The following is a 27,770-nucleotide window of genomic DNA, read 5'->3' as shown; positions in this document are numbered from 1 at the left end:
GAGGTCCTGGGTCATCTTCACTATCATTCTGAATTCTTTTTCTGGAAGGTTGCCTATGTCCACTTCATTTAGTTGTTTTTCTGGGGTCTTATCTTGTTCCTTCATCTGGTGCATAGCCCTCTGCCTTTTCATCTTGTCTGTCTTTCTGTGAATGTGGTTTTTGTTCCACAGGCTGCAGGATTGTAGTTCTTCTTACTTCTGCTGTCTGCCCTCTAGTGGATGAGGCTATCTGAGAGGAAATCATTCTTAACTTTCAATGGTTTCTGTTTCAAGCTCTTCTCGTGATTATTTTCATATTACTAAATAATAACTTTAAGCTACAATTTCTTATTTTATCAGTTTTAGACATTTACTTATGGCTAGTTCCATAGGGAATTAGATTATTTGTAACATTACAACCTTCCTCCTCTTTTCGCTCCTCCTCTGAAGCATTTTTGTTTTTTGTGGGTTTTTTGATTCCTCTGTTCCATACCTTTGTAACTTTAAGTATGCCATTGTTTCTTGTTCTGTCAACACCAGTAAGCATCTGTTAACTCCTTTCTTTGTAGAGTTATTTAAGTGTACCCTTATTCTGTCTTTCACCTCTGTTTCTTCCTGCTCCTGTCATCTCTGCTTTTACTTTTATGTAGTAAAGCTTAATATTAGTTAGTCTTTTATTTATTTTCCATCTTCTTGACTTACGAGTTTAATTGGTTAGTGGGTGGGAGAAAAATACATGTAGTCCATCTGTTATCTTGAATCCACTGGTTTTCATTTTAGTATCTTAGTGTTTAAGTCAGTTCTCATGATGTAAGCATATTAAAGATTTGTTATTTTAATCAAGAGTAAATAAGTTGGGCTTCCCTGGTGGCACAGTGGTTGAGAGTCTGCCTGCCGATGCAGGGGACACGGGTTCGTGGCCCGGTCCGGGAAGATCCTACATGCCGCGGGGCGGCTGGGCCCGTGAGCCATGGCCACTGAGCCTGCGCGTCCGGAGCCTGTGCTCCGCAGCGGGAGAGGCCACAGCAGTGAGAGGCCCGCGTACCGCAAGAAAAAAAAAAGAGTAAATAAGTTGATTTCTAAAAAGATTCTTACTAGTTTTTGAAATCCTCTACGATGTTTTACTTTACAGGTACGGAAAACTTTTTTCACCTTAGCATTTTGTGACTTCTGTCGAAAGCTGCTTTTCCAGGGGTTCCGCTGTCAAACATGTGGTTATAAATTTCACCAGCGTTGTAGTACAGAGGTTCCACTGATGTGTGTTAATTATGACCAACTTGAGTAAGTAATCAAAAAATTTTTCTTTTCTGTCTTCCACTTTACATTTAACTTTTCTTAATGTGAAACTAGTATGTCTTAGAGTCTGTGAAAGTTTTCTGTACAGAATAGTTGTTACAGGGAACTTTTTGAAGTGTGCCTAGAGAGTAATATGTAGTATAGCCAATACTTCTCTCTCAAATTATAATTCTGGTTTGCTGTACATTTCATTTATGTTTTATATTCTCTTTTAATTAATAAAGATCCCTTGCCCATAGAAATCACTTTTAGATGGTTTTTGGGTGTTTCAATTAAATAAACCATTATATTTTTAGACTGCAGATTGGGGAATCTGGTTCTGTCAGCAATTTTGTAAATTAAGTGCTCTCTCTCTCTCAAAGTTAGTGTGCCTGTCTGTCTGTCTCTCTCTCTCTCTGTCTCTCTCCCTCCCCCCTTCTCTTCCTCCCTCTCTTCCCCCTAGTCCCTCTCTTCCCCCTACTCCCTCTCTCAATAGATTGAGTCTATTTTAATCTTTTTTTGTGTTGTTACTGCTGCTAGTAAAATCTTATTACTTTTTTTGATTACTTGAGTAGAGGGAATTCAACTCTGTACTTTAAAGTATATCATAATGATATAACCTAATTTTTAGCAGTAGATACATTTTCTAATTCCTTAACCATAAAGCATGATTTTTCTCCTCTACTATGTAGAAATTTGCTGTATAGAGCAATTAGTTTTAGATTCTGAACTTGCCTTTGAAAAGTACAATATAATTTTTTTACAGTAAGCCTTTAGACAAAAATACAACTAATTGAATTTAACAGTCCTTCCTGAAAATGGAATTTGATCTCAGACATTTTTGTTAATTCTTTAAGGTATTCTGGTATATGAAGCTTCTGGGTTTTGCACAAGTTAGGTTTGTTTTTGTTTTGTTTTTCTTTTTGCCTCACAGTTTGCTGTTTGTCTCCAAGTTCTTTGAACACCACCCAATACCACAGGAGGAGGCCTCCTTAGCAGAGACTACCCTTACGTCTGGATCATCCCCTTCTGCACCCCCCTCCGATTCTATTGGGTATGATTTGATTCCTGCTGTTCAGTGACATGCTGTTTGAGCTGATTTCTTTGGAACTTTTGGCTAATTATAAACCTTTCCAACATTTGGATTGTTAAATTAAGGGTTTTTTTTTTCAGGTAATTTATCACACCAGTCAGCTAATTTACATACATTTGGTACAGATACACAGGGTTAAAGCTGATGTAGACTGTTTTAGGACCATCCTTGAAAAAAAATCAAGCAACAGATAATTTAGAGTCCCTGCCTTGTGCTCATTGCTTTATTTTTAATATCAGATATAGAAGTATATGATTTCCATTTAGAAAAGTAACATTAATATATGAGATAATGGCCGACGATTTTAAAATAGTATATAATTATAATCTACAATTTATGATATATTATTTTAAACTGTGTGATAAATATCCTCATGTTTACAGGAGAAGAGAGAATAGTGAGAGAGGGTGGTCAACATTTAATCAAGAAAGTGGGATTTGAACTGGACTGTAAAGAATTCTAGAATCTGAATGAGCATAGGAGCATGGTGATGGTGGGGGCACAGGGGCAAGGGGAGAAGGGAGGTACAAGCAACATATCTTCATCTTCTAGTATACCCATTTTCTTTAGATTTGCTAATAAAATACATTAGATTTAATCCAGGTTTTTGTTTTTCTTACTTAAAGACCAGTGTCCTTTGCATACATATTTCTGACTTATTGTGTACTACATGTTGCTGTCATAGTTTTAATTCAGTAGGTTTCAAGAATGACTTGCTGTCACTACACCAGATCAGTTGTGTTAATTAGACTACCCTATTCAGTTGTAGTAAATTCAGGCTTTTTCCACTTTTAAGTTCTAACTTAAAGTATGTTACTGCTTTGAGACTTTAAATCACCTGTAAGTAGTGTTTAAAAAGTGAGTGCACTTTCCAAAACTTTTTAAAAGCTAATATTGTCACTTCTACGTTCTTTTTACCTGCTCCCCATATCCCTTGCCAGTGGCTTTTATTGGCTGTCTAAAGCAAAAATAAAGACAGCTTTGTCACAAACTAAAAATTTCTCAATTATCAGAATAAAAAGGACCAGTAGAACATGCTAATTTTCTTAGAGGCCAGTTCCATCAGCCTTACCTATAATTCTCGTTGGTTTATAGCAGTTTTTTATTTATTTTTGTGGTATGCGGGCCTCTCACTGTTGTGGCCTCTCCCATTGCGGAGCACAGGCTCCGGACGCGCAGGCTCAGCGGCCATGGCTTATGGGCCCAGCTGCTCCGCGGCATGTGGATCTTCCCAGACCGGGGCATGAACCCGTGTCCCCTGCATCGGCAGGCAGACTGTCAACCACTGCGTCACCAGGGAAGCCCCTATAGCAGTTTTTTAAAGTACATAATATTTTATTATTTTTATTTCCCTTCTAAGTGGATTCATTTACATAAAGTCAAAATTTCTTTCCCTACCCTTAAAAGTGTGCTTCAAAGAAGCACAGATTCTTGTTCAGATTCTATTAACATATTTTATTTAGAAGTTTTTTGTTACTATTTGGCTTCTTTGGCTGTTTCAACCTTTATCTAGTCCTTTTCTACTGTATTTTCTTCTCATTCCTCTCTAAACCCTCTCCCGTCTTAAAAATGTCTTTTTATTCCCTCAACATTGTCTTTCTGGCTGTCTTATTAACCACTAGATAATGCTGATTAGTTACAGAGTTTGCATAAGATGGGGTGCAACAATAACCAATCTCTGAAGAGAGGCTGTTAGCACTGAGTCATTCATTGGTCCTGGTGGAGCTCACTAAGACAGTCACACCTCGTCAGTCAAGTGACACTCATTTCTTAGCTCCCTAGGATACTCCTTCTGAGGGGCACAGACTTCTCACAGGTGCTTACAATCTATTCTCAAAACTTTAATGTGCTCCGTGAGTGCCAGGTTCATTTTGGGAGCAGTGAGAGATCATAGACTTTGTTATTTATCCACAGTACCAAAATAGGTCACTCTGTCACCTGTTTTGATGGTTTCATCAAAAAGCAGTTTTTACAAATATTTACTTTAATGCTTAATATATTATTTTCCTGTGTGTCTTGTATCGATTATTGGTCATGGTAAACATTTCAAAATATGAGAGATTGACACTCTGAGAATCATCTTTTGAATTTGGAAATGATCTTTTGCTATTATTGTTCAGGATTTTAATTCAACTCTTGTATAAAGCAATAGGTATATCTTTTAGGTCATGAAAAACACATGTATGTTTTTAAAAGATTTATAATTTCCTAATATTGATACTTCCCATAAAAAGTTCATTTTAGTAACTTCAACTATCAAGAAATGGCAAAGGTAGAAAAATTGGCAGACATTATTCAGTCACTGCCTACCTAGAGCATTTTTGTATAACTTTAAAGGACAAGCGTTGCTTCAGCTGATTAACAACAGGTAATTTTTAGCCATTTGTAGATTTCTCTGGAGTTTTCTGGATAAGAATCAGTGTTCTTATCATTGATACTCCCTGGAGTGTCTGCTTGAGCAAAGCAGCTTTGTCAGTGGTTGCAAGCACATATTAGTTTTTTAAACTAACACTTTTAAAAGCCATTACTGCTGGATTTTTAATGCTTTATTGTAAAGATTTTATTTGAGAATACGAAAAGAAGAAAATCTTTATATCATCCATTTTTCTATGTTATTATCTCTATAAAGTTACTCTGAATCTTATCTTCCAATCACTTGATTTTTCCAGGCCCCCAATTCTCACCAGTCCGTCTCCTTCAAAATCCATTCCAATTCCACAGCCTTTCCGACCAGATGAAGATCATCGAAATCAGTTTGGACAACGAGACCGGTCCTCATCAGCTCCAAATGTGCATATAAACACCATAGAACCTGTCAATATTGATGTAAGTATCCAGCAGTGCTCGAAGTTAGAAAATTCAAGTGTGTTTCTTTATTTTTTTCTGCTACATTTATAATATAGATCAGAAATAAGTGCCATCTTTCATTTATCACAGTTATTATAAGTGATAGACTTTTCATGAACTACAAATCAGGAAAGCCTTTCAGCTTCTCTGATGGCATAAAATATTTAACTGGCACCAAATTATAGAGTTATTCTTATTTTTTTCCTTATGACACCATCTCTGTAAAAGTCTTATCTTCATTTATTTAACAGGTAATCCACTTGACCATTTTGGGGTAAAGAAAAAATAAGAGTACACTTGCATATTTCCTATTTAGATCAATTTGAAATCTTTACCTGAATATCTAAAGGTTTAACTTTGAGTTAAATAACCCTTAAGGATTAATCATTACTTTATGTACTTCTCATGCAAAGCTACCTTTTACCTTCTTTTCTTTCTTGAGTATACCATTGGATTGCATCTCTACACAAGTCAATTATTTTAGTCTCCTTCTGGGGCTGGTCACTCTTGAATTTTTTTACTTTCCCGGTTTATCTTACACACTATAAGTTAATTATGTACATTAGTGTCACTTCTTCGATTTGACCTTAACTCCTGGACAGCAGAAACCATTCCTAATATAGTTTCCTAACATAGGAACTATTAGGTGTTAGTTGGCACCTAACATAAGAGGTCATCAAAAAATATTTGTATTAGTAAAAGGGTTAGAAGACAAAGCAGAGGTCTGTTTCCCATAATATAGACCAGGGATCAACAAACACTTAAAGGGTCACATAGTAAATATTTTAGGCTTGTGTGTCATGTGATCTCTAATGATAGCTGTTGAACTCTGCCACTGTAGTGTGAAAACGGCCATAATACATCTTAAACAAATAGGTGAGGCTTTATTCCAGTAAAACTTGAGTAAAGCAGGTGGCCAGCCAATTGTATTTTGCCAGTCCCTGCTATAGACAAAATAGAAGGAAGAGATGAGAAAAAAGATGAGATACGCAGGATCAATCCAAAAGGACTGGTTCATTCAGCTATCAATACATCATCTCAGTAACTGAGTTACTGAAGATAATAAAGAGCCCTTGCTATCTGAGCTGTGGTGGGGTTGGGATCACTTCTCCCAGAATTTGTACTTTAGGATAAAAAATGTGGGTTATCCTCAGTCTCTGTCTGTAATAAGCAAGAAAACAAAAAAGCCACCAAATTTGTTTGCCTTGGAAAGTAATTATATTTAAAAAGGAATTTGAAACTGTTTCCCCATGTAAGCAGGATACTGAAGTTACTGAGGGGTCATGTGTATGTTAGAGGACAGGGGTGGTTCTCATTATACCGGCATTCCTTATGTGAGTGCTCATAAGGTTGAGTAAAGAAGGAAAAATTATCCTAACAGGAAAATAATCACTAATTAACAGACTCCCTTAATATTAGTCTCCACTCACATATCCCTCCCCATTTAATACCAGCTTGCATTCCAGCCCTTTTCCATCACTATCCAACATTTCAGTGAAAACATAAAGCACATTGATTGTGAATATGACAACAAAAAAAAGATTTTAAGGATTTTATGAAGACAGTGAAAAAGTCACTTGGTAGAACTACTCACATCTTATAAAGTCATTGAGAAATAAGGGTACAGCAGAATTAAATTAGTCCAGTTAACAGTAAAAGAGAGAAAGTCTATAAGGATGACAAGAGAATAGGCTTTTCAAGTGAAAATGATTTAAATATCATAGGATTGATGGAGGGCTTTGAGGGAATTGATGAAGTCCTTTAAGATTTTTATAAAAATGATTATGATTGTGATGTAAAAGATGAATATGAAATTAAGAATTTCAATTTGTGCTGTCGTAGGTTTGATATTATTACCAATGAAAACTTGATTTTTTCTGTATTCTAAGGATTAGCATACTGTTGAAATTATAACTTAAAGTTTTGTTGAATGTAAAAGAAAATAAACTTTTTATAAATCTTAATTTCATTTTTCAAGATACATTCCCAAGTCAGACTTTCTTCCTATATTTTACTATGAAATTTTTTCTCTATTTTTATTGGGTTCATTTAAAGTAGCCTTTTCTTAATATCAATTTTTCTCAACTAATAAGGTCTTCTTCTATCTGGCTAGACCTGAATATAAAGGAAAAAAAAATAGGAGAGGGAAATATGGAAATAAGGAGATTGTGTGAAATAAGAAATCAAATCTTATTTTTACGTTAGATCTATTGTCAGTATGTTCAAAGTTGTTACCTTTGTATTTACTTTCAAAACTGACGTTCTTTTAGACTATTTCTCTTTATGTCTTAGTGTTACTAAGTTTCTCCTATTGTCTTAGGCTTGAACATTTGGAGTGTCATCTTTATATCTTGCTTTTTCATCTTCCCCTATAAGCAAATAGTCATAAGGTATCACCTTTCCTTTTGATATACGTCTCAAATTTGTTATTACTACCACCATTTGGGCCCATATTTCTTCACTTGAACTACTTATTACATTAATCTCCTAAATAGATTTCTTGCCATTGATTTCTCTCTGCCCATTTCCATTTTTATTGCTATTATCAGAATAATTTTTTATAAGACCTCTATCATCATCTGTTCCTTTGTTCCAAAACTTTCATTTACTTCCCATTGAAAAATATAAACCTTTTAGCATTTCATTCAGTTTCAGTCATTTCATTCAATTTCAGTCATTATTTGTCATTTATTATTCCAGTAAACCAGATTTAATATTTACTTTGGTATAGGCACTGTGTCAGAATAGGGAATTAAGATGAATTAGCACAGTTTTTGCCCTCAAGGAGGTCACAGTCTAATGGAAATGGATGAATCAGCCATATAAATAAATAAACACAAAATATACAGTGATAGTTTATAGAAGGGGATGATAAACCCTACCTGGTTAAATCTAGTAATGTTTAGCAGAGAAAGGACAACATTTAAGCCAGACTGTAGAAGATGAATAGGAAGGAGTTGGAGTTTATTCAGTGCACTTGGTGGGGGTTTTAAGAAGGAAGGGCATTTGTTAAGGAAATGGTATGTGCAGAAATATAGAAGTACCTTTATGTGGGTTGTAATGAATAGTTGGTATTGTAGGAGTTTAGGGTTCAGGAAAAGGGTGGGTAATGGTAGAGGATGAAACTAAGTAGGTAGAGTCCACACTGAAAGACATTATGTTATTATTCTGAGGTCACTATAGTAGTTGGTAATAGGGGGTCCAATAAACTGAGTGGGAAAGAAAGTGATCAGCTCTTTACTTTAGAAAGTTCTTTTGAATTAGTGAGAGATTTGATAGGCACAATTGTTAAGATTGGATACTGTAAATGGCTACTGTTAATGCTTACTATGTGCTAGATACTTTACATAAATTTTTTTATTCTTTCCTCACAAACACTTGTGAGTTAAGTAGTAGTATTTTTCTTATTTTACTGTTAAGAAAATTAGATTTAGAGATATCAAGAAACTTACCCCAGATCACACAGGTGATAAATGATTGAAATGGGGTAAAACCTGGCCTTTCATTCTTACCTCAATCACTGTTCTATATAGTAGTAGAGGAGAGAACTGAAAGAGATGAGAGGTAATAAAAGATAATGCCTAGGGACTTCCCTGGTGGCACAGTGGTTAAGAATCCGCCTGCCAATGCAGGGGACACGGGTTCGATCCCTGGTCTGGGAAGATCCTGCATGCCGCAGAGCAGCTAAGCCTGTGCACCACAACTGCAGAGCCTATGCTCTAGAGCCCATGAGTCAGAACTACTGAGCCCGCGTGCCACAACTTCTGAAGCCCACGCACCTAGCGCCCGTGCTCTGCAACAAGAGAGGCCACCGCAGTGAGAAGCCTGTGCACTGCAACAAAGAGTAGCCCCCTCTCACCGCAACTAGAGAAAGCCTGCGCACAGCAAAGAAGACTCAACGCAGCCAAAAATAAATAAATGGTAATTTTAAAAAAAAGGTAATGCCTAGAGTTGTCTGGCTTAGGTGGATAGATAGTATTTATTCTATCCATTAAGATAGGAAATGCCAAAGGAAGAAGAACAGGGATTGTAGAAATGAAAACGTTAACTTTTATTTTGGACATCTTGACTTTAAGATGTCTGTGGAACTTTCCTTGTTTAGAAGTGCAGTAGCAGTTGAAATAAGGACCTTGAGTAGAGATACAGATTTAGAAATAATTAGCCTATTTTTGTCAGTTAAAGTCATGGATGTAAGTGATATTACTCAAAGACTATATGTAAACTGAAAAGAGGGTAGACATGCAACCCCAGTAAACACTAACATTTGAGATACAGACAGAGACTGTCATTCTCTGTCTCCATTTTAGGCTTCTCTTCCTAACTTTAGCTTCAAATAAGTAAGAGAAAGTAGTGTTGCAGAAGCTAAAGGGAGAAAAGGGGACTGACTTCAAGAATGCTTAAGTAGTTGATGTCAGTTGCCATTGAGACTCAAATGAGATAAGGACTGGAAATGACTATTGAATTGGGCAATTACAATGTCATTTTTACTTCATTGAGAGCTGTTTTAGAGGACTATTGGAGGATAGCAAAACCAGGTAAAGATGTGGGATTAAGTGCCAATTTTGAGAAGCTTGGCTATAAAGGAATGCTGAAAGGGCCATAGATTGAAGCAGAGACTTGAGCATATTTGTATCTTCAGGGGAAGAAGCAAGTGAAGAGAGAGGTTAAAAATAACAAGAAAGAATAACTGAGGTAGTAAAATTTCTTGAACTTGGAAGTGATGTTCCTCAGAGGCTATGAGGAATTAAAGATGAACATAACTAGCTCCGCAGCTCTTTACAGGCAATATGACCATGGGCAGATGACTTAACCTTGAGGCCTATAGTGTCTACCCCTTGTAGTGATTTGAAAATGCTTATTGTTCTTGGCACAAAATAAGAATTCAAAAATTATAGCTAATATTATTATACAAATGTTTGTAGATATAGAGGCAGAGCAGAATGTTCTTTGATAGCTTCTGTTTTCTCTGTCATGCTAAGAAAGGGAAGAGATATAAGTAAGAAAGGAACCCCATAGGAGATTGGCAAAAAGTTTGAAATAGCCAGTATTGGAACACTAGAAGATCCTATTTAACCTAGGTCACATAGATAAAGATTGTCAAGGAGCTTTAAGAACATATTTGAGATTGGAAAATATAAGTTTATGGTGGTTATTAGCAGTAGGTTGTCTAGAAGACTTTTTTTTTTTTTTTTGCCACGCCTCTCAGCTTGCAGGATCTTAGTTCCCCGACCAGGGATTGAACCCGGGCTACGGCAGTGAAAGCGCAGAGTCCTAACCACTGGACCACCAGAGAAGTCCTCCTCTGCTTTTCTTTTCTGCTTTCCTGTCTGCCCCTCAAACCCCAACACTTAGATCATCTTCTTCAAATGCTTCACCAATGGCCAAGTTCTATAGTTATTTATTTATCCTTTGAACTTACGTAGCATGAAGAATCTTTTCACCCATGCTATTTATTTGGCAATTAACTAAGCAACTTTGGCACCTTTTTTATTGTTTTCTTAAGCCCTTATTCTTATATCACATAATTTCTATGTGTGTATATCTTTCTTACACTTAGATTATAAGCTCTCAAGAACACAAAGTTAGTGAGACCACCATGATTTTTTATATTTATTGATAGTCACACAACCCCTAACATTAGCATCTTATTTGGAGATATGAGTATTTGTTGATTATTCTGTAGAAAATGTTAAATGCTTTATATAATACATTGAACATGACAGAAATACATCTGTAAAGAATGTGCTCTTTGTTTTAGCCTATAAACGAAAAGCTGCCTATTTGCAAAGAGACTTATTTAGAGACCTCATATTTAAGTTATACTGGGTAGATTAAGTTCTGTCTGTCAGGGTCCAAATTGCACTGTATTGCCAGTAGGCTCTTCCCCCACTGCCCTGCCCCACGTTGTCTGTTGTAAAAAGCTGTATTTTAATAATAAAGACAAATTTTTTTTCCCCTTCTAGTGTGTCCTTACACATTTATATTTTTATAATTGTATCAGTGTACATTTAATTTTGTATTCTTTTTTATTGTAAACATGTTTTATGAGTCAAGGTTCATAATTGTTTTAGTAGCTACATAATACTTACTAAATTGATACACTATAGTTAACCAATATGTCAATATGCCTAAAATAGGGAAATAATTTCTGGTTTTTTAGTATAATGGATAATGTTGCACTAAACATCTTTGTGCATATCATTTTTTTCTTCTGAATTATTTCCTTAGGAAAAATTCCCAGAAGTGGAATTACAGGATCAAAGGGTATGAACATTTTATGGCTCTTAATATGTGCCAGTAGAATTTTTTTTTAAGAATTAATGCAGCCATTGGTTCTGAATGGCCTGAAATGGATTTCAACATTTCATCAGGACTAATAATCCCTTCAATCTAGGGTTAGGTTGGCGAGTGCTTCAAATTTTTTATTTTATCATGTTCACTAGCTAATTCCATATTCTTTCTGTTTTGTGAAGTAATTTATAAGGCAGGTATTATTTTGAATTAACCTTTCTGTGAATGCTTAATGGAAAATAAAATTTTATTACTTTCTTACCATATTCTTTGATTAAATATACATTACTATTTATTTGTAGGACTTGATTAGAGACCAAGGGTTTCGTAGTGATGGAGGTAAGTGGTGATTTCAATTAAAAAAAAAAATCAGGGAAAAATGCAATTGCTTTGCTGCTTGTCTCCTTTATATTTGCTTCTTTCATGAAACACAGACACAGAGAAAAATGTGCAGAGAAAAACCAAAAATTGTTTGCTTTTCTGTAGTATTTATCATTTATCTCTAATAAAATTTTAACTAATTCATAGCCAGAGAAAAAGAGAGGACATAAAAGGGAGTCTTAAATGTACTATCTACAGTTTTTTAGATGTTGTTATCGAGGAGAGATCCTTAATTTTTTTACCCACTTTATTCCTTACCATCTCCACTAATACTTAAAGATTGAGCTTACAACCAGTTAAAACTTGACTCCCCTACATCATTCTTGGGGAGACTCCCTGGGGTTGCCTGCTACAACTTGCCAGTTTGTTAGACATTGTCAGCCACTTCCCTTCAGCTTTCTAGAAGGCTTTGGAATATGTACTTTATAGCATGGACCCCTAATAGAAAAGCCTAGTTCCCGTTTTACTAGTCCAGTAAATAAAATAAGCAAATGAGAAACTGAATTGAGATTTCTTACAGAATTTTCATCAGATGTTCACTCTAGCACACAGTGAAAATTGGGAGCATAGCAAAACATTACTTTAGAAAATACTTTTTAAATAAGATTTTACTCCCATAAGATTTTTCGAAGAGATGGTGTTTGAAACTGTCTTGACGTTTTCTTCCAGGTGGTCCTTTATGCTTACCTCTTCAGCTGTCTTCTATTTAATAAGGAAGCCCTACAATACCTGCATATCTTGTTTAGAGTTGGTCTCTTCACTGTGACCTGCTTTATATTCAAAATATCTAAGCCCAGACTCAAAGATACTTTATGTTGAATAAACATTGAGTAAACCATCTTTTGTTGTAATATTTATATATACCTGTGGACCTACCAAAATCATAAGCCTGCATTATGTACTCTGGACTTAGTATTTACTATAGCACATAGTTATAAAAGTTTTTTTTTTTTCCTGTTTGTTGTTCCATGAACCCACCAATTAATGTTGCTGCCAGTATGACTTTCATATGTCTTAATAGCTGTGGCTTTTGATAATTTTGCCCAATACATCCAGCATTTAAATGTTGCCATCATGTTAGCATCACAGAGTTAACTTAGTCATAAAAATTGCCTGCTTAGTACCAAAAATCAAATGCCATTTCTTATCCTTTTTGTGAATCACTTTATAAAGAATCATTGGAATTTTATGAAAATAAGCAGATTTTTTAGACATCCGGAATTATTTTGTGAAGCAGGCTTCAACTCATTTATTCCCCGTGACTTCTTTCATTTCTTCTGTGTGTCTGTCTTCCTGTGTTTGCCTGCCCCTCTCTTTTTCTTCTAACAGCCCCTTTGAACCAGCTGATGCGCTGTCTTCGGAAATACCAATCCCGGACTCCCAGTCCCCTCCTACATTCTGTCCCCAGTGAAATAGTGTTTGATTTTGAGCCTGGCCCAGTGTTCAGAGGTAGTTGGGCTCTTCTTTCTTGTTTTCACCCAAAGCAAACTAAATATAAACAACAGATACTGTTTGTGCCTCACCCTCACAGTGTGTGTTTGTAAGTGTGAGAGTTTTCAGTACTAAATTTCTGCTTGGCCTGGCTGGAATGCTCTGAATGTGCTTCTCACACATACTCACTACCACAAGCTTTCTGTATGCTGTCTGTCATAAATTTTTAAAAGCAAGAAAATTCTGAGTTGAGATTTCCATCTTGTTTTTTGTTATATTACTTACTTTTTGGTCTTGATTATTTCTTAAACTCGGTGGGTGACAGTAAATAATGTGGGGAGGGGCTTCTTCAAGTTGAATTTATTTTACTTTAATCCATTTAGCTGATAACCTTGATGGCTGCTAATAATGGTTATCAATTTTTTTGGTTTTTTAAAAAAGTGGAAATCCCTATTATGAGTTCTTACTAGACTTTTTGCTTTATTCTTCTGTAAATGTGTCCTTTTTTTAAAAACGTAGGACATGTATATTTTATATCAAAGGTAGGGAACCTTGTTATAACCTTGTTATATTCACTAAGAAAGAAGATTTGTAATGTATTTGGGGTATTTTAGCATACTTCAGAAAATTAGGATTTATACTTTCAGTTATGCCCTCATGTGAGGAAAAAGTTAGCAGTATAATTTCACTCATCCATTTTATCTTTTCCATCCTTTAATTACTGGTTAAACTGATTTTTAAAAATTTAAGTCAAAATTTAGATGGGTATCTTGCTGTAAATATTTTTAATGAATTATATTTACTGGCTTTTCCTAGTTAGTGTCTTTTAACTTATTCTGAATGTAATGGTGGCATTTCAGATTTTTGCTCTCTCAGCCCAACTTTCTCAGAAAATCCATGGAATGGGCTGGAAGTTACAGAGTACTGAGTAGTGTAATTAAAGTAAGTGATACAATACAGCACTGAGTAGATCAGAATTGTGAAGCCTGGGTGAGCAGTTAAGGCTTTATGATGTTGAAAATTATCAGTGGAAGGCAGAATATGGATTGTGCTCTAATTAATAGACATTCCAGATACCATTTTCTTTTAGAAAATTGCATGTGAGGTCATGGAAATTCCACATGATGACATATGTGGTGTAGTAATGAGAAAAGTTCTACACAGTTTTAACATTTAAATGTTGCCATTAGTATTCTGATCCTTGTTCTTTGAAAGATAGTGACTTTTTAACTAGAGAATAGTTATGTACTTTTTTAAAAATTGAAGTCTTTTTGTTCTGTATGTGCAAACATTACCTAGCATCTCAGTCCTACTTAGCTATACTCAGGCCCCACTAGGAGTCATTGCTCTGAACCCCTCTGAACCAGGTGCTTTCTGTACATGAATTGGGATTTTTGCTCAATCAGCATTTGGAAAAATGTCCATCACAAAGGTATGCAACCCTGCCAACTGAGTCCATTTTCAAAGAGTGTACCCCTTGGACTCGTTTGGCTGATAAAATTTTTCCATTTGTAGCAACTTGGCTGAGAGGCCACAGCACTTACCTTGGCCTCATTTTATAGGCAGAGGTTTTTCAGAAAGTCTTGAGAAACCTGCTTGGCTTTGTTTGCATTAACTTTGTTATGCAGGTAGAATTTCATCTTTGTGTAGCAAAATAAGCCTCCAGGAACCAATGAAAGTGACCAGTATCTCTCACTCTTAAATAGTATAGTATATAGTATAGGATTTTTAAAAATTTCAGTGGCTAATATGAAAGAGCCAGGTAATGTCAACATTATGGCCGTTATCAGAATATGTTTCCATTTGGGGAATTTCTATCTTTTTTTTAATTGATAGGCTGTTAAGGTAACATAATTAAAAGTTTATTTTTTATATTCGCTTTTAAGTTGATTTTGCTTCTTATTTTTTGATCAAAGAAAAAACTTGGGAGTATTTTTTAGTGTTTATCTCTTATTTTAAAAAGATTATTTTTCTCCTAGACTCTGCACCAATAAACAAAGTATATATCTGTAATCAGATGTTTTAAAGGTCATTAAATTGACCAGAAAGCTAAAAGTATAAAACTAAAAGAAATTGTAGTTTTTTAATTTAAAGCTAGTCACCAAATGAGGCTCCTTTTTTGCCTGTCCTTTCCAAATGGTATTAGAACATATACTGAATTTTTAAAATAAGTCTAAATCTCCCTCTACCCTCTGCCCCCAATAAGCTAATGTACTTGATCCTCCTTTAATAGATATATTTTTCCTTTCACTAACTCAGGATCAACCACAGGTTTATCTGCCACGCCCCCTGCCTCATTACCTGGCTCACTCACTAATGTGAAAGCATTACAGAAATCTCCAGGACCTCAGCGAGAAAGGAAGTCATCTTCATCCTCAGAAGACAGGAATCGAATGGTGAGAGTATATGATATCTTTTTTCCTCTAAGTTCTGTCTTCTTAGAAGTCATAGCCAAATGTAATGTCACCTTTTAGATATATGATATCTAGTGGCATATATGTCCATATTTGACACAGAATTCCCATAATCAAATAAATTTAAGAGCTGATAGTTTTTTGCTTAAAAACAAAACACAACACTGATTTTTGCTCTCAACTGTAATATAATTGAGTAAAAGGCAGTTTTGGAAGAGCAAGAATAGTGTTGTTTCTAAACTATGGAAAGAGAGTAAGCTAGTATTTTAGGAGGCATGATTAGGCATGTATGTTCTAAAGAGTTGGTCTGAAATACAAATATCTACCAAAGGACATTCTTCCCTAATGAAAAATTAGCTATCTGCTGTAAATTAAATCTGTATTAAAAACTAATTATATTAGCAATAGTATATGTTGGATATGTGGGTCCTTTATCATCCCAAAGTGATTGTATATGTTGATAAATTTTTTTAAGAGAGAGATTGGGTCAGATAAGATATATGAGGAAATTTAGCACTGACAGGGAGAAAGTAATTAGATTATCAACAGCCATAGTATGTTAACTTTTTGGCCTTTGGAGCCAGAACTAGTCACAAATGTATAGCACTTATCTTGCTCCTAGTAGTCTTCCAAATGATAAAAAAGCTGCTTTATTTTATTGATTTTAATAATAAAATTTAATAATAGTAACATTTCTGCTCATACCCAATAAATAATTTTTATTTTTTAATAAACTGTTTCCACCCTAATACTGACTTAGGTCTTAAACTTAAGTTCTATATTGTAAGAATCATCCTTCTATTATTCCTCTAGAGTGTGGGGTTTTTTCCAAAGTTCTTGCTCTCTTCCTAACTTATGTCCCTTTCAGGAATAGGGAAATGTACTTAGTGTGAAGCATAAGATTTTCCTTTTTTGTTTGCCTTGGCTTGACTTTTGCACTGTTTTTATCAAGAAAACACTTGGTAGACGGGATTCAAGTGACGATTGGGAGATTCCTGATGGGCAGATCACAGTGGGACAAAGAATTGGATCCGGGTCATTTGGGACAGTCTACAAGGGAAAGTGGCATGGTATGTAATACGGTGACCTTGTCACAAATTATAATAATAGAATATAATAACTTTTGTAAAAATATATCAAAGGGAGTATTCACTGTTTGCATCATTAAGCTAATTTTGATCAGATGCAAGAGTCCTCCAAAGGTTTATAACAGAAATTATGGGAAATAAAAACTGGATTCACAGCAGCCAGAAGTTTAATCATTATACTACAGTAATAATTTTTAAAGATGATCCTCCAGATGAGCTAGTCCCCAAGATTTTTTATTTTTATAAGTCTTTCTGCTGGTAATTTTATTTGTATTATAAACCACAAGTAAACATATAAAAAGAGTGCTTACCAAAGGAAAGAGTGGGCAGTAAACATACAAAAAATGTTCAGTCTCACTAGTTGTGAAAGAATTACAAATTCAAAAAATAGAAATCATTATTGCCTCTCAAATGACTTATATTTCTTTGAAAAGATAATCAAATGGACAAAGGTTTTTTTTTTAAATTGATTATATTTAGAGTTGTGATTGTAATGCTGCTGGTGGAAACATAAATTGCTATGAATTTTCTGGAGGGCAGTTTGGCAATATGTATATAGAGCCAACAGTTCCATTTGTAGAACAGGAACAAACAGATGTGTGTGCAAGTATATTCATTAGAGATTTGATATTAATGAAAAATGGAAATAACTTAAGTGCTCATTAATAGAGGAAGGAATAAGTAAATTGATAACCTCCATATATGATTATATAGAAATTAAAATGGTATGGTAGATGTCTATTTTATGGAAAAGTGTATGTAGTATATTTTAAAAGCAGCACGTATAATATCCCATATTATGAAGCTACATATAAATATATATAACATAATTTTTTAAATGACCATCAGTATTTTAGTATATATCTGTTTAGGTTGCCTTTTTCATATGTATTTATAAATATTTATACTGCATACATATAGAAGCCTAGTAGGGTATACATCAATAGGTTAACAATGGTCATTTCAGAGTGACATGATTATGGGAAATTTTAATTTTATTCCTTTTGCTTTCAAAATGTTTAATTTTTTAATTTTAAGTTTGATTTTTTTTTTACTATAAGCACTTTATTTGATAATCAGGAAAAATCAGTAAGTTAGTTTAATTATATTGAAATATACATGCAAAAAAGTACACATAAGTGTACAAGTAGCTAAAATTTCACAAAGTCAACACACTGTTCAATAAACAAAACATTACCAGCACTCTAGAAGTCCTCCTTATGCCCTCTGCCCCCAAGGGTAACCACTGTCCTGACCTAAACAGAAATAATACAGGATGTACTCCTTTGTATCTGGTCCTTTTTACTCAATATTGTTTATAAGATTCATCTATATTATTGTATGTAGTTGTAGGTTATTCATTCTCTATATAGGGTTCATTGTGTGACTGTAGCATGACTATCTACTGTGTGATGAGCATTTGAATAGTTTCCAGTTTGGGGCAATTATGGATGCTACTTCTATGAGTATTCTTAGTACCTGTCGTTTGGTGAACACGTGTCCAAGTTAGTTGGTATATACCTAGGAAAGAATTGTGGGGTCCGTAGTAGGTACTGCCAACAGTGTTTCAAGTGGTTGTACCAATTTATACACCCTTTGGCAACGTGTAAGAATTGTACCTGTTTCACATGCGGTTTTGTGTGTTTTTAAAATAATTTTCCTAAGTAAAAAGCAACAAGTGATCCATGGATTTGAAAAGGTGTTAAATACTCTGATAAAGAAGTCTGCAGTTTTCTATTTCAGCCAAGTTGCATTGGGCCTGTCTACTGCAGTTTTAACATTCAGTTAGTGAATGCGTCTAATTTAGTTTTGTTAAATAACTAGGAAAATATCATGGGTGTTTAATTGGTTAAACTAAATTTCCAGGGGAAAAACGAGATTGGCTGGGTTTTTTTGGATTGGTATTTTGAAATACTAGTATAGGAATATTATTGTTAGTTTAGTTTTTATCCTTAGAAAATTAATGCAGTTTAGGAAGTTAAGGTATAATTTATTTGCAGTTTTATAATGGTATAGTTTTAAGGCCGTAGTAATTAGTGAAAATACCCTAGGTTTTTTTATATTTTTAAATTTTAAAAATTGGAATGACATTTGGAATGGCAATTACCTTTTAGGTGATGTGGCAGTGAAAATGTTGAATGTGACAGCACCCACACCTCAGCAGTTACAGGCCTTCAAAAATGAAGTAGGAGTACTCAGGTGAGCTTGTGTGAATCACGTTTTCCAGAGAAGTTATCTTGATCAACTTGCGTTTTCCAGTGGTAGCCACTGTTAGCTTTACAGACTTACTTAAAATGAATAAAACGAAGTTTGTCTGAGTATATTTTGTCTTTAACTGTATTCTTTTAAGTGGTATGCAATATTACATAGTACAGCTGATAGAAATATTAATCCTAGAGTGAATTAATGGAAATACAGTGTTCTGATCACGAGAAGTAATACTTCCACTTATGGAGACAATGCTCTCAAAATTCTAAGCTTATCAGAACACATTTAGAGATTATATCAAGCCCTGGAACTTGAGGAAAATTAACAAACTAGAACATGTCCAGGCAAGGACAACTTAGGTGGGAAGGATTCTGGAACTGTAACTTAGGGAGAAAATAGTCAACAGAACTGAGAATATTTGGGTCCATAGAAGGCTGTTATGTTCAAGAGGATATAAACTTACTTGTTTCATTGCAGAGAGCAGAACAGGGAATCCAGTGGCGGAAGTTGTAGGAAAATGATTTTTTCTCAACCTAAAATTTTACTAATACTAGAACCATTTTAAAAGAAAAAAAAGAGGGGACTTTCCTGGTGGTCCAGTGGTTAGGACTGCAAACTTCCACTGCAGGGGGCACAGGTTCAATCCCTGCTTGAGGAACTAAGATCCCACATGCCGCGCAGTACAGCCAAAAAGATTTTAAAAAGAAAGAAAGAAAAAGAGTATTGGGAACAGGCTACAGTCTCAGTGATAAACTTCCCATAATTGAAGGTATTTAAGGAATCTCTAGTTGCCTATCTATGAGGTATACTAAAAAAGATGTTTATGAAAAGGGTAGGATGTTAGACTAGACAGTTCCTAAAGTCTCATCTAAATTTATCCTTCTGTTGGCTTTTTTAAAAATACCTTTTTCTGACAACATCTTATTAATAAGTAGACTGCTTCGGCCCTCTTTTTTAACATTTGCTAAAGTTTATCAACATTTACTATTTACTGTCACATTTCTTTTACAGGAAAACTCGACATGTGAATATCCTACTCTTCATGGGTTATTCAACAAAGCCACAACTGGCTATTGTTACCCAGTGGTGTGAGGGCTCCAGCCTATATCATCATCTCCACATCATTGAGACCAAATTCGAGATGATCAAACTTATAGATATTGCACGGCAGACTGCACAGGGCATGGAGTAAGTTCCATTCTATTAAATCTCTTGTAAGTTACTTTTGAAGACCATTGAGGATATTTTAAAGGTTTTAGCTATTATTTTTTGACGTACATTTTCAGTTACTGTCCAGCAACATGTAGACACTTTTAACTAATGGCTAGCAACATGATATTTGAAATAAAATAGCCTCTGTCTAGTATAGTCTTCAAAACATATATCAAATATTGATAATAAATATATGGCTACAAATTTATGTTTAGCATGCTGTAATTTAGCTAAGCAATAAGGGTTCAAAAGACAAAAATAGGCCAAAAAAAAAACCCCACTAAAAAGTCATTAACAGTTATTGAAGTATATAAAATGATTGTTAGTTATCCTTTCAAATTTTTTCCACGTACCCATATTTTCTATTGCAAAATGATCATCTGTGTGAAATAAAGAAAAAGTAAAATAAAATGAAAGTCCGCATTTTGATCCTTTTTGAGGATTTCAAGTTGACTTGTTCATATCCATTGAATTTTGCTGTGTAATTTAAAAGATAAAAAGTTACTCTAGGGGCTTCCCTGGTGGCGCAGTGGTTGAGAATCTGCCTGCTAATGCAGGGGACACCGGTTCGAGCCCTGGTCTGGGAGGATCCCACATGCCGCGGAACAACTGGGCCCGTGAGCCACAACTACTGAGCCTGCGCGTCTGGAGCCTGTGCTCCGCAACAAGAGAGGCCGTGATAGTGAGAGGCCCGCGCACCGCCATGAAGAGTGGCCCCTGCTTGCCACAACTAGAGAAAGCCCTTGCACAGAAATGAAGACCCAATACAGCAAAAATAAATAAATAAATTTATTTAAAAAAAAAAAGTTACTCTGTAAAATTTATCATGGGTCAAAATAGGAAACTGACTACGAAGAATAAATTTTGCATGCAAGTACAAATAAACAGGTAAATCAAAAGGTAAAATTAAATAAATTTTGAAAGCACTTAGATGAAAAAATTTAAGTAAAATATGTTTGAAAGTTCCATAGGTAGTTTAAAAATATGCATGTGTCTTAAGTTAATTTAACATTTTATAGTATACAAATGGCTTTCACATGCATAGGCCATTATGTCATTTAATCTTTATAATGTTATGAAGTAGATTTTTTTTTTTTTTTTTTTTTTTTTTTTTTGCGGTACGCGGGCCTCTCACTGTTGTGGCCTGTCCCGTTGCGGAGCACAGGCTCCGGACACGCAGGCTCAGCGGCCATGACTCACAGGCCCAGCCTCTCCGCGGCATGTGGGATCCTCCCAGACCGGGGCACAAACCTGTGTCCCCTGCATCGGCAGGCGGACTCTCAACCACTGCACCACCAGGGAAGCCCAGATATTTTTATTTTATGTTTACAGATAAGGAAACAGGCTTCTAAATGACTTGTCTAGACTCCACATTTAATAAGCAGCAGCAAAGGTGTTTAAGTCAGGATTTTTGACCCCCAAACCATTATTCTTTCCCCATAACCACTATAACCACTATACTGCTTTTACATTATAAAATTAGAATAAAAAAGGTAAAAGAGTATACATGTACTAATGCCTAAAACTCTGACTCAGGATCATTTGTAGCAAATAAGCATAGAACCAAGACTCAAAACCAGATCTAGCTGTTAAATCTTCCCACTGTCCTACCCTCTCTGTCTCAAAACTAGGCAATAGATCTGTAATTTAGATTGTTTATAAACCTGTATTCAGCCAAAATCCTTATTGCAGCAAATTATTACCTTATTCAATAACATTACCACTTATCCAGTAGACTTAAAACAATCCCACCTCTGAATCTGAATCTGTTCAAATCTGAAAGATTATATTAAAATCTTGCAAAGAGGGACTTCCCTGGTGGCACAGTGGTTAAGAATCCGCCTGCCAATGCAGGGGACACAGGTTTGAGCCCTGGTCCGGGAGGATCCCACATGCCGTGGAACAACTAAGCCTATGGGCCACAACTACTGAGCCTGCGCTCTAGAGCCCATGTGCCGCAACTACTGAAGCCCGCACACCTAGAGCCTGCGCGCCGCAACATGACAAGCCACCACAATGAGAAGCCCGTGCACCACAACGAAGAGTAGCCCCTGCTCGCCACAACTAGAGAAAGCCCGCATGCACAGCAATGAAGACCCAACGCAGCCAATTAATTAATTAATTAAAAAATCTTGCAAAGAGTAAACCTTGGCCAGAATGGTAAACATTGAGAGAGAAACAAAGCTTGTTCTGCTCCCACCCCACCAGTCTCTTTGCTGTTTCTTCAGCAGGCCAAGCATGCTCTTTCCTCAGGGCCTTTGTACTTGTTATTTTCTTTTGGGGATAAGTTCTCATGCCACAGATATTCATAGAGTTTCTCTCTTTTGTCTCTGTTCAAATGTTGCCTTTTAAAGGAAGCCTTCCCTGATCACCTTATATAACATTTTCCTGCTCCACTCTGTCACTCTATACCCCATTCTTGTTTTTGTTTTTAACACCCAATTCCATATAACATATTTGTTTATTGTCTGTCATCCCCACTAGAATACAAGCTGTACCAGAGCAGGGGTCTTGTTTTGTTCATTGTTTTATCTCTAATGCGTAGAACAAGGCCTGGCCTATGATAGATACATATGACAAAAATTTAAAAATGAAACCATGATTACACACAACTGCGTATTATTGATAGGTTTACCTTCCAGAAGAGAAAGTAGTCACATCCTTGTCATATCAAAACTGAGAAATGTCAAGAAAAGGAAAAATAGTCAAAGAAGTAATAAAAGAATAACAGAGGGGAAATGTTTTTGCTATACACAGAGGCAGCAGAGAATAGTATTAAAAATTGTTTTAGAAACAGTAAGGAGGCAGTGAAGTGCCAGTGTCGATTAAGGTAAGAAGTGACAGGAGAGAAGAACACTATCAACTTGGAATCGTTCTGTGGTCTGGGGAATAGTTAGTTAAGAGGCAATATTTTCCCATTACTTTACAGTTTGGGATCGATAAGTATAAAGCTTTACAGTCAATTAATTTCTCTAAAATATTTTGCTTACATTTTCAAGTAACACTTACTATATGATGAGTATGTCCGGCTATGAATGTAGATCGTCCCATCAGTTTATCCTATATTTTAATAGCTGAGAAAGTATTAATTATAAAATGTAAGCCTTCTAACAGATTATATTTTTTATTACCAGCTTAAATTTAACCAAAGAAGATACAATTCCCTTCGGTTCTTTATAAGGCAATATATACAACTGGGGCTAAATGTACCAACACATCTTCAGTTTCTGAAGGCTTTGGCAGATTGCAAATCCTCTTATTAAGGTGGCTATGTGATTTTCAGGTTAAGGTGACAGGTTTTTGCTCTCTTGAAACTCCACCAAAACTATAATAATGAGAATTTTTTTGAAGCATGAACATATAAAGATGGAGAAAACAAAGAGAAAGAAAAGAATGGTAACATTTTAGAAGCTAGAAAGCAGATGGAGAAGTGATAATGGACATAGTACACCCAAAAAAACTAAATTATTAACTGACTGTGGAAAAATGGAAACCAACCTGATTTGTACCACAGAATTCTCAAGTCTCAAGAATTGGCACTGTGAGGTTATCTCTGGAGGAGAAAGAGTACATAAATGAAAAGGCCTGTCTGAAATGTTTCTCTAAATCCCTTCTGCTCTGTGCCACTGGGTAGATACCCCATCCCTACCCTGGCAGTACACTGGAAATGTATTCTCTGGAGAGGGGAGAAACTCTCTGGACCCAGGACCTAGGGGGAAATGGCGGGGCGGGGGGGAGGTGAGTTACTGCTTACTGAGTGATGGACGGAGAGTTCCCCAGTACTCTCTTTTCATTTGCTTCCCAGACTGCTGGCAGCCAAACCTTCCCCTTCAGGCAAGAGATTGGAAGAGTTTTGTCTGAGGAATCTTAACAGCCAAGAGTAAAGACCCAAAGGTAGTGATATCAGGGATTCCACCTAGATGGGAGTACATGGGAGTTCAAAAACAAGAAGCCCATCTGTATGCTCAAAGCTTTCCGTAGCCTTTTAGTCTCAATCTGAGTAAAGACAAATTATCTCTCAATTACCAGACATCAGAGAGGAAGTCTCTGATGCCAGTGAGAGAGAACAAATGGGGGAAAAGGCAACTAGGAATAAACAAACACAATGCAAGGAGAAGAGATACCCCCCCCAAAAAAAACCTATCACTTTTCTCAGAGATAAAAGATTTTCTATCTATGAAACAAGAACAGATGCTTTATAAGGAACATTCAGATAACAATTTAAAATGTTAAAATGCTGATATTTACAGTACACTGGAAATTAATTTCCTTGCAATTATTAAACTTTTAAATGTCGGGTTCCTCTTCCCTTGTCTTCCACCATCATTTCACAAAGAACAGAACAAGCTAGATGTAGCTGACCAGTAACTCCATAGACTATTTAAATAGCTGCTTAATAATGTACTTCTGCACAGCCTCATTTCAAAATACTCTGCCCCCTGCATGATTTCCAGATGCTATTGAAAGTGATCTTTTCTACTTTGCAAAATTGACTCTAAAGTCACAGGGTATAAGCAGAATAAGAGCATCCTATCTCATTGTATAACGTATTGAGGTCACAGTCATTCATAAGATAAAAACTTTAGTAATTAGGAAGGTGAATCATTGGGACTTTCAAATATGTCACCTTTATTGGATTATAGAATATAAGCACACGGTGAATGAGTGACATTTCTCCTGTGTGGTTCTGTTCTCTCTCTTCAGTAAAAGATCATTTCTGATTCCTAGGTTAACTTTAAGAGAGCAGAGCTATTCTAGTGGTAGATAATTAAAGACTCACTCTTAGGAATCAGGGTTCATGTAGTATGTTTATCATCTTCTCACCTGATAGTCATTGATTCAGCCTAAGGGCCAGGGTATTTTAAAGAATAATGTTACTAAAGAAATTTCAGGACTCGTCAGTCTATTGTGCTGTTTCTTTGCAGGACTTTTCATTTCAGTCTAATATTTATTAATAATTTTAAATTAGGCTTTATTATAAAATTGACTAAATGTTAAATCAAGGAGGCACAAAGAAAAGGTTGTGGTCTGTTGTTTACTCACAGGAGTGTTATATTCTGTATTTAAGGTGATTAAAAATAATTTGGGGATAAATGCTCACAATTTACTTTTTAAAATAATGAAGCGTATGCCTGCCTTTACTCATAAGTAAACCTAGTTATAGGAAAGATAGAAGAATGAATTGAAGCTGAGAAGATGGTGAACATGTATTAATGATTGAAAATAATTCTAATTAATTGAAGAATAATTCTAGCAAACGTCATTTTCTGGTCGATAAAAACAGTAATTGAGAGGAGGATGCTGATAATCACAAACAATGCAAATTAGAAGAAGCACACTATTTTTTACCCACTGGAATTGGGCAAATTCCTAAATTCTGGCAAGGTTAAGTGTTTATGAAGATTAGGGGAATTGCTTACTGGGACACTCCTCATGCAACCAACCACCCTGGGGACATTTTGGAAGTATCTGTTAAAATGTACAGTGTTTGGCCTACCCCCAAGAAACACCAGCTTTTGTTCCAAGAGATGTGTATAGGAAGAGATGTATTACAGGAAAATATATAATAGTGAAAAATTGGAAACATAAATGTCCATCAGTAGAGGACTGATAAAGTTTGGCACATATGTGCAGGGAAAGAATATATAGCAGAAATGAATAATATATGTATCAACATCAGCTTTACAGTATGTCCAGTGAGAACAGCAAGCTGTAGCATGAGACCACTTAAAATTTTAAAAACAAAACATTATATATATTTATTTATTTATTTTTGGCTGTGTTGGGTTTTCGTTTCTGTGCGAGGGCTTTTTCTCTAGCTGCAGCGAGCGGGGTCTACTCTTCATCGCGGTGCGTGGGCTTCTCATTGTCGTGGCTCCTCTTGTTGCGGAGCACAGGCGCTAGACGCTCAGGCTCAGTAGTTGTGCCTCACGGGCTCAGTTGCTCTGTGGCATGTGGGATCCTCCCAGACCAGGGCTCGAACCCGTGTCCGCTGCACTGGCAGGCAGACTCTCAACCACTGCGCCACCAGGGAAGCCCTATATATATTTTTTTAAGTCTTACATATGTGTATGTAGAAGTATTAAAGCAAAGATTAGAAGGTATATGCCAAGCTCAGTAGTTGTTGTCTCCAGGAATGGCAAAAAGGGGTCAAGATGGGGATAGCTATCAAGCAGAGAGGGGCTTTAGCTTTACCTATATAAAATTCTTGTGGTTTCTGGCTTTTAATTAAAAAGATTCTACAGTTGTGTTTTACTTTCACAACCTTTTTACAGGTATAAATTTTTTTAAAAGACAGGAGGCAAATGTGTAAAAATTTAACCGTGTTAAGTATGGTGAGAATAAGTGATTTCTACATTAGCCTTTGTTGCAGTTTTTCTTAATTTCAAAATATAAGGTATTATAAGGAAATACATAATCATTATAGAAAATTTAGAAAATGTAAACATAAATAAGCACCAATACTCCACTGAGAGAGAAGTACCATTAGTGTTTTGATGTGTAGTATTGTGTATCTTTGCAGAATTCTGTATTTTAATACTGTATACAGTGGTTTGTTGTTGTCGTTTTAAATATGGAATCACACTGGTTTTACCTTTATTTTTTACTTGCTCTTATTTTAGACATCTTTACTGATCAATAAATATTATGTTCTGACTCCAGCTCTGATACTACTAGTAACTCACTCTTTTTTTATACCAGCTATGTTTTGTGGTTTTTTATATAGTGATATATTTAGCGATTACATAGTACTTTGTGCCAGACACTGTTCTGTGTACTTTATGTATACTACCTCAATTAATCCTCAACAACCCTGTGAGGTAGATCCTATTATTATCCCCTACTTACTGATGGAGAAACTATAGTTTAAAAGGCCAAGTGACTTGCCACAAGCCCTTTGGCTCCAGAGTGTATTTCCTTAAACTCTACACTGTTCTGCTTCTTCAGTTTAGTCAATCCTTTCAACACCTCAAGTGAGCCCTTAATGCCATGCAGCAATCATACTTTCCCTTCCCTGGTTTTTTGCTCTTCCTCTCTCGTAGACACTCTCATACTTCCTTTATCCTCAGTTCTCCAACACCTCTTCTCCAAGAACTGTCAACTGATAACCTTGCTTGCCATTTCATTAATAAAATTAGAAGCACCCACCACAATATCTACCTACCTACCTACATTCATGCTCAGTTTTTCTGTTTTATCACTAAGAGTAAAAGCCAGTCCTTCAATTTTGTGCACTAGATTCCATCCCCTTTCTCCTACTCACTGACATCTTTTGAGTGGTTCTCTCCTGTACATCATCAGATTTTCCTTTTCTACTGGATTTTCTCCCATTTTAAAACATCTTTCTTATCATGCACATTTGGAAGAATGCTGACAATTGTTGAACCTAGGTGGAGGGCACCAGGGTATTTATTGTACTCTTCTTTTTTTTTTTTTTAAGATGTTGCGGGTAGGAGTTTATTAATTAATTTATTTATCTTTGCTGTGTTGGGTCTTCATTTCTGTGCTAGGGCTTTCTCTAGTGGTGGCAAGCGGGGGCCACTCTTCATC

The 27,770-nt window shown here is 35.6% G+C and overlaps 1 protein-coding gene across 4 annotated transcripts in view; it reads left to right on the top strand.

The window, feature by feature from the left end:
• BRAF (B-Raf proto-oncogene, serine/threonine kinase) overlaps positions 1-27,770 on the top strand; it is a 164,452-nt gene that overhangs the window by 97,288 nt on the left and 39,394 nt on the right. For 3 of the 4 annotated variants that reach the window (XM_079932159.1, XM_079932158.1, XM_079932160.1), the window contains exons 6-13: positions 1,112-1,260; positions 2,189-2,308; positions 5,017-5,173; positions 11,788-11,824; positions 15,557-15,693; positions 16,664-16,781; positions 18,914-18,998; positions 20,019-20,195. In XM_079932159.1, the coding sequence (XP_079788285.1) occupies positions 1,112-1,260; positions 2,189-2,308; positions 5,017-5,173; positions 11,788-11,824; positions 15,557-15,693; positions 16,664-16,781; positions 18,914-18,998; positions 20,019-20,195 (980 nt within the window). Of the gene's footprint in view, positions 1-1,111; positions 1,261-2,188; positions 2,309-5,016; positions 5,174-11,787; positions 11,825-13,195; positions 13,316-15,556; positions 15,694-16,663; positions 16,782-18,913; positions 18,999-20,018; positions 20,196-27,770 lie in introns of all 4 variants that reach the window. The other variant, XM_079932161.1, reaches the window with a different exon arrangement.

Source organism: Stenella coeruleoalba (assembly GCF_951394435.1).
Source record: "Stenella coeruleoalba genome assembly, chromosome: 9".
In the NCBI taxonomy this organism is placed as follows: Eukaryota; Metazoa; Chordata; class Mammalia; order Artiodactyla; family Delphinidae; genus Stenella; species Stenella coeruleoalba.
The sequence above is the reverse complement of the archived record's forward strand: the minus strand, read 5'-3'. Positions and strand labels throughout refer to the sequence as shown.